The sequence below is a fragment of the Myotis brandtii genome, unplaced genomic scaffold (assembly GCF_000412655.1).
Source record: "Myotis brandtii unplaced genomic scaffold, ASM41265v1 scaffold38, whole genome shotgun sequence".
Taxonomy (NCBI): Eukaryota; Metazoa; Chordata; class Mammalia; order Chiroptera; family Vespertilionidae; genus Myotis; species Myotis brandtii.
Window position 1 is genome coordinate 3,045,980 of NW_005364596.1, and position 12,576 is coordinate 3,058,555.

Consider the following 12,576-nt stretch of genomic DNA (forward strand, 5'->3'; position numbering starts at 1 on the left):
AGTGGTCAGTTGTTCTGTCCAGACACTTTCTGGCAGCGGAGCCCATGGCAGGCCACACTCGCTGGCAGGGTGGTTTGGAACAGAGGTGGAGAGGAGCTGTGTAGGGAGCAGTGTGGGGCAGGACGAGCAGAGACTTGGTACCAAACCATGCCAGCACAAGTCCTCTGTCGACTAGTTATTACTGAGCTGTGTGTCCAAAAGGACTCAGCCTTCTCACCTATAAATACAGTGGCACTGCCCACTTATGTGGACGAGTGCCAGAGGATACAAAGGCACGGCCATTAGGACGGGCACTTACTGTGTATCCCGTTCATATTCCTCCCTTTCCCTGTGACATGTTCCTCCCCTTTTAGGAGAGCATCCCAGGTGTCCGATGATGGGACACCTTTGCCTCCAGAGTTAGACTCATGGAATATTTGTCCCTTGTGAACCTTGCGACTTTACCAGTTTCTGCTCAGGAAGTCTTCCGAGCCCAATGCCCCATTGTTATCTGAAAAGAACTACTGCATCTCAAGCAGCAGTGATCTTCGCTTCGAAAGCCACGTCAGATCTGAATCAGGTGTTGAGCTTTGGTGGATCTTAGGAAAGGCTTCCAGCACTAAATGTTACTTTTGAGGTCTAGTTGGTGCAAGGATCATTGCATCCTTTCGGAGTAAATCAGATCTGCATCTCTTTGTGGGAAGGCTTAGGAAGCCCAGATTCTCAGGAGGAGGGAAGGCATGGTGTGAAATTCCAGCTTCTACTGTACCAGCACCAGACTTTCTAAGAGTGTAATAAAACGTTGAATTTCACCATAACGATTGAGGCCAGATGAAATCCCTCATTCCAACAGGTTGGTGGGGTGTTAATATGCCCCTGGATTCAGTGATTGCCAGGAGGACTCTGGGTGAAATGCACAGCCAGTTGAAATGGTACTCAGGGCCTTATGCACAGTTGGGTCCTGTGCTGCGGGTTTAGTTGGAACCCGGAGATGTGCAAAATGGGGACTAGCCACCAGGCCCACTGGTTTCTCCCCAATTACTCCACTTACCAGCAGGCCCACGCCTTCGCCAGGAGGGCGCTGAACCGCTTTTTCGTCCTTTCCAGAAAGAACCACATCCTCAGAGGCCGAGAGCTTTCATTCCCGTAGGGGAGTGGTCACTTCTGGGAATGCTGCTGAGGGTGACTCTCAGGATCCCCAAGTGGCACCCACTTCGTGTGGGTATTTTGGCTGTGATGCCCAAGAGGCCGATACATGCAGGGAGCAGCCTGGGTGGCAACCACACAGCTGCCGGGAATGCTCTCCAGCTGTGGAGAGAGGGTGGCAGTGGCGTCTCTGCAGGCCTGACCGCTTCTGCTGAGGTGCCTCTTGGTCCGAGGTGATTCCTGTGCCTGGGACAGAGACCACCCAGTCCTTTCATGGATGCGCATCCTGTTCGGTATGGCCCCGATGGTCAGTGCAGTGCCCGAGGTTTTATGAACTTGGTGCTCCCGGGAGGCCGCGTGCTGTTCTGGTAGTGAATGTGGCCCTTGGGAAAATTGCTTACCTTCTATGCCTCAGGTTACCTGTCTCCAAGGTGTGGTGTTAGTTGCTATAATAATGATGTGCTTTGTGGGTAGGATGGCCTGATGGTGGTATTTTGAGTTTGGGAAGGGATTGCGGGCTTCCTGCTGAATGTGTGGGGCAGAGTAGGTGGGAGAGCTACCTTCTGGAGTCCGCCTTTGGTGTTCTGCCCCCCTTTCCTCCCGGTACCCACTCTCTCCATCTTTTTTTTTTTTAATATATTGTATTGATTTTTTACAGAGAGGAAGGGAGAGGGATAGAGAATTAGAAACATCGATGAGAGAGAAACATCGATCAGCTGCCTCCTGCACGCCCCCCACTGGGGATGTGCCCGCAACCAAGGTACATGCCCTTGACTGGAATCGAACCTGGGACCTTTCAGTCCGCAGGCCGACGCTCTATCCACTGAGCCAAACCGGTTAGGGCTCTCCGTCTTTTTTTTTTTTTCCCTTTCCACACCCAACCCATCACCTGTTTGAGATAAAAGAATGTGTAGTCTAGTTGGAATCAAAAGATCAGGGTGTGTGGCCTGACTGAGCCGCTTACTGCCATGTGAGCTTAGACCTGAGTGCTTCCACCTCTGAGCAGCCGCAGAGTTCGGGGGATGACACAGGCTCCTGGCATCTCATAAAGGTGGGATAATTGTGCCTGCTGTCACCTGGGAAATGAAACAGGACAGGCATTGGGAGCTCCTGGTGCTTCTGCACTGGAAGCTAAAACTCACCTGACTGTACCTGTGAGTGAAAAAGAAAGCCGTCTGTCCTTTCTCCCTTCCTCGCAGGGAGGTGTGTGGGAGTCAGGGGCCAGGGTGTCTATCGAGTGAGATCCTAGGTGCACAGAGTAGGAGCTAACAGGATGGTCCCCACTGTCTTGAGTGACCAGGGTTTCCACTCGAATGGTATCCCCAGTGACCCTGTGTTACTGGAGCTGTGTAGTGAGCAGCCCTGCGTTGTCATAAGTGCTGAAAGCAGTCATGGCTTGCTCACTCATTCCCTGGTGACCTCCGTTTCCTGTTTTAGGAAATAGAATCTTAGACTATTTAGTTTTAAACTGTTGGTTTCTTATAGTGTTAGCATAATACAAAGGCATATACCAGTAACTACTATACTCTCTTATCACCACGTTTCTTTTAATCATAGTATTCGATGTCTTCCTCTGAGATTTTACTCGTTGTCTTGTTTACATATTTGTCCATTATCTCCAGTCCCCGTGCCCCCCCCCCCCGCCCGTCCCCGTGCCCCCCCCCCGGCCTTGCAGGCCCCTAGAAAGGAGGCTGCACAAGAACAGCAGCCTCATCTGTGTTGGCCATCAGTGCTCACATCACGTTGGCACCTTTCAGGTGCTTAAATCCACGCATAAGCCCACATGCCCCTGTGCAACTGCACATTATTATGTAGTTACATAAAGTTGTCTGTAAAGACTAGGTAGTCACTTGGTTATTCCTCCTCCTTTCCCTTTGCCCCGCCCAAGATGCACCACATTGTTATTTGGAGATCTGAGGCTAGAATTAAGAATGGTTATATTGTCTGTAAAACTTACTCAGAGCGGCTGTACCTGGGCTCTTGCCTTGTGCGTGCACATAGTGTCAAAGGACAGTCCCTTGTGCTCTCAGGGGAAGCCTACTGTTTAGGGCCGAGGACACCTGACCATGATGTGTAGTGTAGTTTGGTCCTGTTTATATGCCCAGTGGAGGTGGTCAGCAGGAGCCATGTATAAAACTTAGAATTGTGCTCACACCTATTATTGAGATTTCGTATTGCTTTCATTATTTGGCCACAAAAATGGACATAATCCTTGTTGGCTGTAACACACTACTAGTATGCTATCCATCTTGCAAAATATAAGACAAGGCCAGAGCTTAAATTAAAATCCCTGGCTTCTTATCTCTTTCCCACAGGAAAGCAAATCTGTGTTGAAAACCGTAAAATTAAGAGGAGAGCAAGGATAGCATAATTTAGTAAAAATTCATGGCACCGAATTCTGAGCTATATGACTGGAGGGATAGGTCAGACGTTAAGGAGATGCTGCCTGCTAATGCAAGTTCCTTAAGATGATGCTATGGAAATAAGAAAGGCATGCAAAAGACATACGTGTTTTCTGAAGATTTCTGCAATGCTTATTCTTTTTAACTACCTTAAAAAAGTATCTTTACAGATTGTTTGGCAACTATACTTATGAGACTTTTGAAATGAAAATCAAAGCTCTTATCCTAAAGTATAGTTGACCTATATTCATTTTAGCATTTGGGTGTTGAGATTTTTGTTTCCATTTGAAAAAGGGTTTATAACAATATCCTCCTATCTCCGCACCCACCTTCCCATCACCCCCTACCTCCTCTAAACTCTAAATTCCTTGTATTTAAGAAGCTCATCATTGTATTTGGCAGACTGCATCATTAACACTTGAAAAGCATTGGAACATTTTTTTAACCTTTTGCACATTTATATGCATAGATGTCTGTGGTGAGGTGTGTAGAGAAAAGGCATGTGACTTTGATAATGGTGCTCTATTTAATAAATGCCAAGGGCTATACGAGCAGTGCAAGTTCTGCCATTAGAGAGGAGCTGATAATTATAAAACAGGGAAAATCATATCATTGTCTGAAAAAGGGTGATTTTCCCCCCTTGCGTTTTTGCCTTCATAAGTTTCTTTTGGGTGGAGGTTATAATGATAGGGTATAGAGAATTACTATTACTGGCTGTAAAGAGAATTTAGTGTTACTAGGATAATTGCTCCTAATTTTCCTGAGGGTAGACCTTTTTGCTGGAGCCACTTACTTTTTATACCCAATTTGTAAAAAACATCAAACACAAAATTATGCATATCATAGTGCCGCCACCATACACAGGTGTGTTAACAGGGCCTGAAACCAGTCGGATATAGATCGACATTATAGGCAGTTTATACCGTGCAGGGCAGTTTTCAGGCACTTTTCCAAATTTTTAAATACAGATATTTGCTTTTGGAGAAACGGATTTCAGATGCATTTTAATCTATAGTACAGTAAAAATCTCATGAATTCAAACTATTGGTGGTGAAGGCATGTCTGAAGTAGTGAATTAGTTAATAGTCAAGATTCATTATATCTTATTCCTCTTAAATTCACAAGTTACTCATTACTATAATGTATGCAGTTACAGATCTTTGTGATACTGGTTTAATTAGTCTATCTGTTTAAAATCAGAAACATTTTGTATGTATATAATTGTGTCAGGTTTTCTGTCTTTTGAGGGGAGGAGGTGTAAAGTTTCTGAAAAATCTATCTCCTTAATCAGGTTAAACTGCCCCAGTCTTGTTTATATTACTGATTTACTTAGTGCACTTTCTTGAGGGGGCAAGGAGTTTATCCAACTACTAGAGGCCCAGCGCACGAATTCATGCACAGGTGCGGTCCCTAGCCTGGCCTGCAACCAGGGCCATCTTCCCTGGCTGCCTCCAGCCAGCCCCGCCCCCATCAGGGTTCGCCTTCTGTGTGTGGTGTGACCAGCCGGGTCGGGACCTACGCCTGGTGCCGCCCACGTCCCCCACCACCCACCCCCAGCTCCCGGTTCATCAGGCGATCGGAGCCTGCTGGCCGGGGAAAGGGACTGAGAGGTGGTCAGTGTGCCTCACAGTGTCTGGTCCAGCAGTCGTTCTGGTCATTCCACTGTTAGGGGCAATTTGCATATTACCCTTTTATTATATAGGGTAACCAAACAAAAGGATCCCAGATTTCAAATTGATGAAGTCCAAATAAATAACCTGTACCTTTAAAAAAATGTTATGTAGCTTTGGGCTTCCAATTTAAATAAATTTATTTTTAAACAGATACAAGACAAAATATATAAGATGTTAACAATTTAAAGTGGTTTTTACAAGCTATATTTCACATTATGCATTTAAACTCAAGATTGGAAATTCCTTTTATTAATTAAGACTTCTAGAAACTAGAGAATATGAAGATGAACTGAGTAGGCCTAAAGCATAATGGATAATCAGGTTTGATTGACAAAGCTATAACACATTAAAATGGTATAACATGATTCTTAGAGATGTACAATTATAGAATCATAAATTCTATAAACCAATGGAATATCAGTACAGCAAATTTATATTTATTGGGTTGTTTGAAATTTTGCCTTTTAAATTGGCAGTATTTATTCATTTACTTGTTCATTGAACAATTTTTTACTGAGTGCCTTTTTAAAAAAAATATATTTTTATTGATTTTTTTACAGAAAGGAAGGGGGGAGGGATAGAAAGTTAGAAACATCAATGATAGAGAAACATCAATTCAGCTGCCTTCTGCACACCCCCTACTGGGATGTGCCTGCAACCAAGGTACATGCCCTTGACCAGAATCGAACCTGGGACCCGTTAGTTCCCAGGCTGACACTCTATCCACTGAGCCAAACTGGTCAGGGCCTGAGTGCCTTTTTATTGGCAGACATCTACAATAATAAAAGAGAAACATGCAAATTGGTGTCACTCCACTACACCCACCAGCCAATTGGAGCGACTATGCAAATTAACCCAACAAAGATGGCGGTTAATTTGCATGCGCAGGCAAGGAGCAAACACTGAAGGCTCCGGCCAGAGTGAAGACTGAAGACTGAAGCCAAGCCTTGCTGCGGCTGGAGGGGAGAAGCCTAGCCTCGAGGCTTGGCTTCTCCGCTGTGGCCAGACCAAAGGCCTGCGTCCCGGGGGCCATAGGAAAACTGGTGCCAGCAGCCAGGGGAAGGAAGGCCTATTGTGCTAATTTTTGTGCAACGGGCTTTTAGTATGTAATGAATAAAGAGCTTATAAAGCATTCATAACTTTTGCTCCATAACTCATTGTTGAAATCAACCTGAAGAGATCATTTAAAAGGGAATGTAAATAGGTATGTACAGGATTCATGTCACCTATACTAATAATAGAGGAATATGCAAATTGTCCAGGATGCTGTCACAGTAACAGAAACGACCAGCAGGCTGCATGGGGCGACCAGGCCAGCAGGGGGGTTAGTGAGGGACGACCAAACGACTGAACATCAGGCTGCGTGGGGTGACCAGGTTGGCAGGAGGGTTAGTGAGGGATGACCAAATGACTGAACAGCAGGCTTTGTGGGGCGACCAAGCCAGCAGGGGGGGCAGTTGGGGGTGACCAGGCCAGCAAGGGGAGCAGTTAGGGGCAATCAGGCTGGCAGGCAGAGGCGGTTAGGGGTGATCAGGCTGGGGGGGGGCAATTAGGGGTGATCAGGCAAGCAGGAAGGTGAGCAGTTAGGAGCCAGTGGTCCCGGATTGTGAGAGGGTGCAGGCTGGGCTGAGGGAACCCCCCTGCCCCGCACAAATTTCATGCACCAGGCCTCTAGTATGGAATAATAGCAATCAACCTAAATCTCCATAGGAGAGCTGGTTAAATAACTGATAGTTTCCTAATGGGCTAGTCAGACACAAGGAGTATTTAACATGGACAGATTCTGAAGGTCTAAGTGGGTACAGCAGATGATTTCAGCTGTCCAGGTCTGGAGAGGATTCTTAGGTTATGCTGATGCCCAGTTACTGCTATTGTGTGGCTTTTTCTCTGGGAGAGGAGACAGGAGCTGGGCATCCATTGTTAACTGTTGACCTTGTGGTTACTTTGCAGTCGAATAAAGTGCCCGTGGTGCAGCCATCCCATGCGGTTCATCCTCTCACCCCCCTCATCACTTACAGCGACGAGCACTTTTCTCCAGGAACACACCCGTCACACATCCCATCAGATGTCAACTCCAAACAAGGTGAGAGCCCTGCCCTCCCAGGTCTTTTTCAGTTACAGAGGAGCCGTGTCACATCAGCCTGGGGGACCTTACAGGGGCCTTTGCTCCCTGACACTGGGTGGATCAAAATGGATTTTTAGGAGACAAGAATAATTTTTTTGATAGCCATTTTTAAAAACCCAAAAGAATTTGTTGTTGCTTCTTTTATTTTTCAGGACAAAAAAAATGAAGAAGAACCTAGAAGGGTTATTTTCAAAGTGACAGCTCTGAAAATCTAAGCTCCACAATATAAAGCAATATGTTATACAGATGTACTAAACATCCAGTCCTCGGTGCCTCCTGCAGTTACTCATTATTTCAGCATGTACTAGGAGTGATGGTAGTGTTAAAAGTTAGAGCCCTAGACAGTTTGGATCAGTGGATAGAGCGTCAGCCTGCGGACGAAGGGTCCCGGGTTTGATTCTGGTCAAGGGCACATGCCCGGGTTGTGGGCTCGATTCCAAGTAGAGGGTGTGCTGGAGGCAGCCAATCAATGATTCTCTCTCATCACTGATGTCTCTCTCTCTCTCTCTCTCTCTTCCCCCCCCCCTTTATTCCTCTCTGGAATCAATAAAATATATTTGTTTAAAAAAGAAAAGTTAGAAAAGGGACAAAGTAGGAGATTTTTACTTTCAAATATTATCTTTTTGAGCCTTTAGTGATTTCTTTTAGTTTCAGCTATATACCTGTTAGGTTTTATCCTCTTTTTATTATTTACCAGCACCAACTTAGACATAAATATTAAAGTAAAAAACCATAACATGAATCTTACTTGCTTCTCTACATTATTGCCAAGTTCCACTCTGTATCACTTACAGAAAAGCACACAGCATAGAGGTCTGAAAAATGGAAACGCCAGTGGGGGCGGGGTGCTTGGCTGTGGACACAGAGCTCAGGGCCTGGTCTCCCAGCCTGCGCGTCTCATAGTTGAGAGCAAGCTTTGAGGTTGAATTTGTTCCTGGGTGGCCTGTGCGCTTTCCATGTACGTCCACACTTGGCCCTCAACAGAATCTTTAGGGGTTCGAAATAAAAGATCCCACATACCTGAAAGTAATATAATGTTGACCGTCAACTGTAATTGAAAAGTGAGAGAGAGAGAAATAAATATTCTGTAAAACCAAGTGAAGGCAGGGAATAGACAGGTGAAAATTTTGCCATCTTCAGCACCTCACCCTTTTGTCCAGCCCTCCCTTTGATCTGTAGTGGAAACAACATTAAGTTTGTAAAAAAGAGTGCAGTTCAGGGGCCGGGAGTTTTGTTGTTGTTGTTGTTTTTCACCACTGTGAGTACTTCTAGGTTAAATACGTGATGCTTTCAGTTCCTGCCCTGGTTAAAATAGGCAACTTATTTGAGGACCTAATTACTATTGGACTTTGACTTGAGTGGAGCCCGTACCTTTACTTAAAGGAGGTAAGAACCACCCATGCAGAGGTGTCCAGGTTTGCCTCTGTTTAGTCATTTCCAGTCCTTTCTCTACTTCCTGTTATCAGGGACCTCCAAAGAATAAGAAACAGCAAGGACAGGTCTATGGATTTATGGTGAGAACGGCAACGCAGGCGTTTTAGGAAGAAGGCCAAGTTTCAGAGGGAAGATCACGAATATGACCTAGGTTGTGGAGAGTTTGAGATAATCTGACGGGAGACACGAGGTAGGCAGTTTAAACATCCCGGTCCCAGGGCAGGGCCTGAGCCAGAGACACACACCTGGGAGCCACAGAGATGGAGGTGACAGTGAAAGGCAATTGTAAAAACTCAAACAAGCCATAAACACAAAGAAGCCAGCAGTGGGTTTTACTAAGTTTTTTTTTTTTTTTTTAATATATTTTATTGATTTTTTTACAGAGAGGAAGGGAGACGGATAGAGAGTTAGAAACATCGATGAGAGAGAAACATCGATCAGCTGCCTCCTGCACACCCCCCACTGGGGATGTGCCCGCAGCCAAGGTACATGCCCTTGACCGGAATCGAACCTGGGACCCTTCAGTCTGCAGGCCGACGCTCTATCCACTGAGCCAAACCGGTTAGGGCAAGTTTTTAACTATTTATTTAGTTAGCAGTTACATGGTGCTTCCTAGGTCCTAGCCCCTGTTCCAAGCACGTCAAAATGAACTTGTTTAAAAGAATAACATATATCCGTTTAGTAGCTTTTCTCTTTAAGAATTCTAGGACAGTTCAGTTTTTAAAAAAGACAAGTTTATGACCAGCTATCAATTACATTTCTATTTTATCTTCTATTTTACTTACTGCTTTGTTTTGTTTTACTAATTATAATTATAGCTTTGCTTCTCAAGCTTTTCTCTTTTTAACAAACTCCAGAACTAGAGAAGGCCCAGTGGGCATGACCTAAAGTTGTCTGCATGCAGTTTCTTTGAAAAGTTGCATTATTTTCTCATTCTACTCCATACACTCTTTGTGTTACTTTTAATGTAAAGATCCTCTTTCTGATTACTCTTTGTCCTGGACTTCATGTATCTCAGGGGATATGTAAACTTTGGTTTGAAAAGAATGAATTTACATGATTTTGAATTATATTATTCATTTGAGAGTACATTCTCACCAAAATATAAGTTAAAAACCTCAGTAGGTTTTTTGCTTTTCCTTCATTTCTCTTCTTCTGTCTGCCTTTTGGCTTTATCATGTAGCTCAACTAGTTAGAACATGGTGCTGAGGACAGAATCGCTAATTTCAAAGTCCCCAGGAAGCTGGTTAGCTTTATTTTTTTTTAAATGAAAACCAAAAGAAGTGTCATGTGCATATTCTAATGCTAGATATGACCATCCAATAAATTAACCTGTTCGTCAGCAGAACCCATTCTCATTCATAAGAAAATAACTTAGGTTGATTTCCCACTCGGAAGCATTACAGCATTTACCAGGCGACTGAAAAATACACAGGAGTACTTGGAGATCCAGGATAAACCCATTTATTTCCAGATGTTTCACAGGTACTAGTTCAGTGACTCAGGGGGTCAGGTCTCCAAATCCTGAGTAAGCCAATATAGAGGAAGATTTCTCTTTATACCCTTCGGTTTCTTTGTTTTCTGTCTGTTTCCTAACTACAGGCTTTCGTGGTGGGCTTGCACAGCCCCTCCTGAGTCAGTTAGAATGGGGAAGTTAGGTTGTATCTAACTGCCTGGTCTGGGTGGTGCCATGACCTCCCCTATAGCTAAGCTGCTGCATTCTTCGTTTATGACGCCTCTATAAACTGGGAGTAATTAGGAAAACAAGTCCCGCTAGACCAGATTGTGGAGAAAGGGGCAGTGACTTGATTATAGGCTATCAAAAATGTGCATTAGGTTACTGGCACAGATTCAGATGGCTGGCCCCCCAAAAATGTCTTATTTTACCCATCAGAAGCACATTAGTTTGTACCTTTCTGTCAGTATGTTGGTGTGTGGAGTTGTGTGCAGGTGTAGAAACAGGAAAGGAAGATAACACCAATCATTTTGTTCTACTCTTTATTTCTGGTAAAAATATTAAAAGGAAAGAGCTTTTAGGAAATGCTGGGTTTATTTGTATCTACTTATAAATACCTTTCTGTCCATTGTATCCTATTAAATAACAACAAAAACATATCACTTACACTGTGTGCCAGGCACTTTTCTGTACTGCATATATTAATGCATTTATTCTTCACACAACCCAATATTCTATTTTTATTCTGATTTTACAGAATAATGAATCACTTTCTCAAAGATAGGTAGCTGAGTGGCAAAGTTAATAAATCCATATAGTCTGACTCCAAAATAATTTTATCCATGTTTATTAAAGTTACTTGTAAAAGCTTAAAAATGTTTCAGGTCATGCCGTGTAGAGCCTGCAGCACGCAGTAAGTGTTCAGTGAATGCCAGTTAAATGAATGATATGAAGTCAGCAGTTGGTAGAGGGTCACACACTTCGAGGAATCTTTGGAAGCAGGACCTTAAAACAATAACCCATTTAGAAAACACAGATCCATTTTCTGCTCATGTAGTGACCTAAGTCCCATCATGTACTTATGTACCTGCAAAATGGTTGATAATGTTGACCCAGCATGGGGAATGGGTCTGTTTAAATCAGCGGTTCTCAACCTGTGGGTCGCGACCCCTTTGGGGGTCGAACGACCCTTTCACAGGGGTCGCCTAAGACCATCGGAAAACACATATATAATTACATATTGTTTTTGTGATTAATCACTATGCTTTAATTATGTTCAATTTGTAACAATGAAAATACACCCTGCATATCAGATATTTACATGACGATTCATAACAGTAGCAAAATTACAGTTATGAAGTAGCGACGAAAATAATTTTATGGTTGGGGGTCACCACAACATGAGGAACTGTATTAAAGGGTCGCGGCATTAGGAAGGTTGAGAACCACTGGTTTAAACACTTGTTTTTTCCACTTGTTCATTTGTTCAGTCACTCAAAAGTATTTATTGAGAACCTCCTGTGGAGACAACCCTGGTTTGATACATTGATTGGCAAAACATGGTTTCTTTTTTCCCAAGCTCTATTAAACTCATGCAGGAAATCATTTGCACAAACTAACTATAAAACAAAATGAAGAACATCTTTAGTACCACGTTAAAAGTACAAATAAAATCTTGTAGATTCAAAGAAGAAAGAGATTTTTCAGAGCTGTAAAAGTTAGAGAATATTCCATGGGAGAGGTGTATTTGAAATATGAGTAGAATTTTAATAGAAACAGTCAAAAGACTAGCATGGGAAGTGGCATATAGCAGGTGCTAAGTAAATGTTAGTTTTCTCCTTTTCCTTCAGAGCAGTAAAACGAAGTTCAACTAGTTTGTATCTTGTTCTGCTGAACTGCACCTACGCAGAATCACTGATGTGTTCTCCACACACTCAGAACATGGACTGGCATGGCAGCAGAGTTTTAACTTGTCTGCTGAGAGGCATGTGATTGCAAGCAAGTTACTTCTCTGTGTCCCAGTCAGAAGAGCCCAGGACAAACCATTACTTTGTGTGTGCCCGAACAGGCACTTCCACTCTCTAACAAAGGGATTAAAGTAGATAATCCGGTAGTCTGTCACCTCTAACCCTGAATTTCAAGTTCATATTTTCACAAAGTTCTGAAATTCCTTCTTGATTTATATGGTTTTTCTTTTCAAAACTGAGCAATCCCCCTGCAGACCCTGAGGATTGGAGAGGTATGTGAATCTCAGGTGAGGGTGGAGGCCAGTGGAGAAACTCCCATGATTCTGATATGCCTTAGGGTCACCCCTGCTGCTCAAACCTCCCCAGACCCAAGAAGACAATCCAGAGTATGTGA

The 12,576-nt window shown here is 43.7% G+C and overlaps 1 protein-coding gene across 4 annotated transcripts in view; it reads left to right on the forward strand.

Moving 5' to 3' along the window:
• The window catches only part of LEF1 (lymphoid enhancer-binding factor 1), a 116,149-nt gene that overhangs the window by 74,293 nt on the left and 29,280 nt on the right, over positions 1–12,576 (forward strand). For all 4 annotated transcript variants that reach the window (XM_005872416.2, XM_005872417.2, XM_005872419.2 and 1 more), the window contains exon 4: positions 7,151–7,283. In XM_005872416.2, coding sequence (XP_005872478.1) covers positions 7,151–7,283 — 133 coding nt within the window. The remainder of the gene's footprint in view (positions 1–7,150; positions 7,284–12,576) is intronic.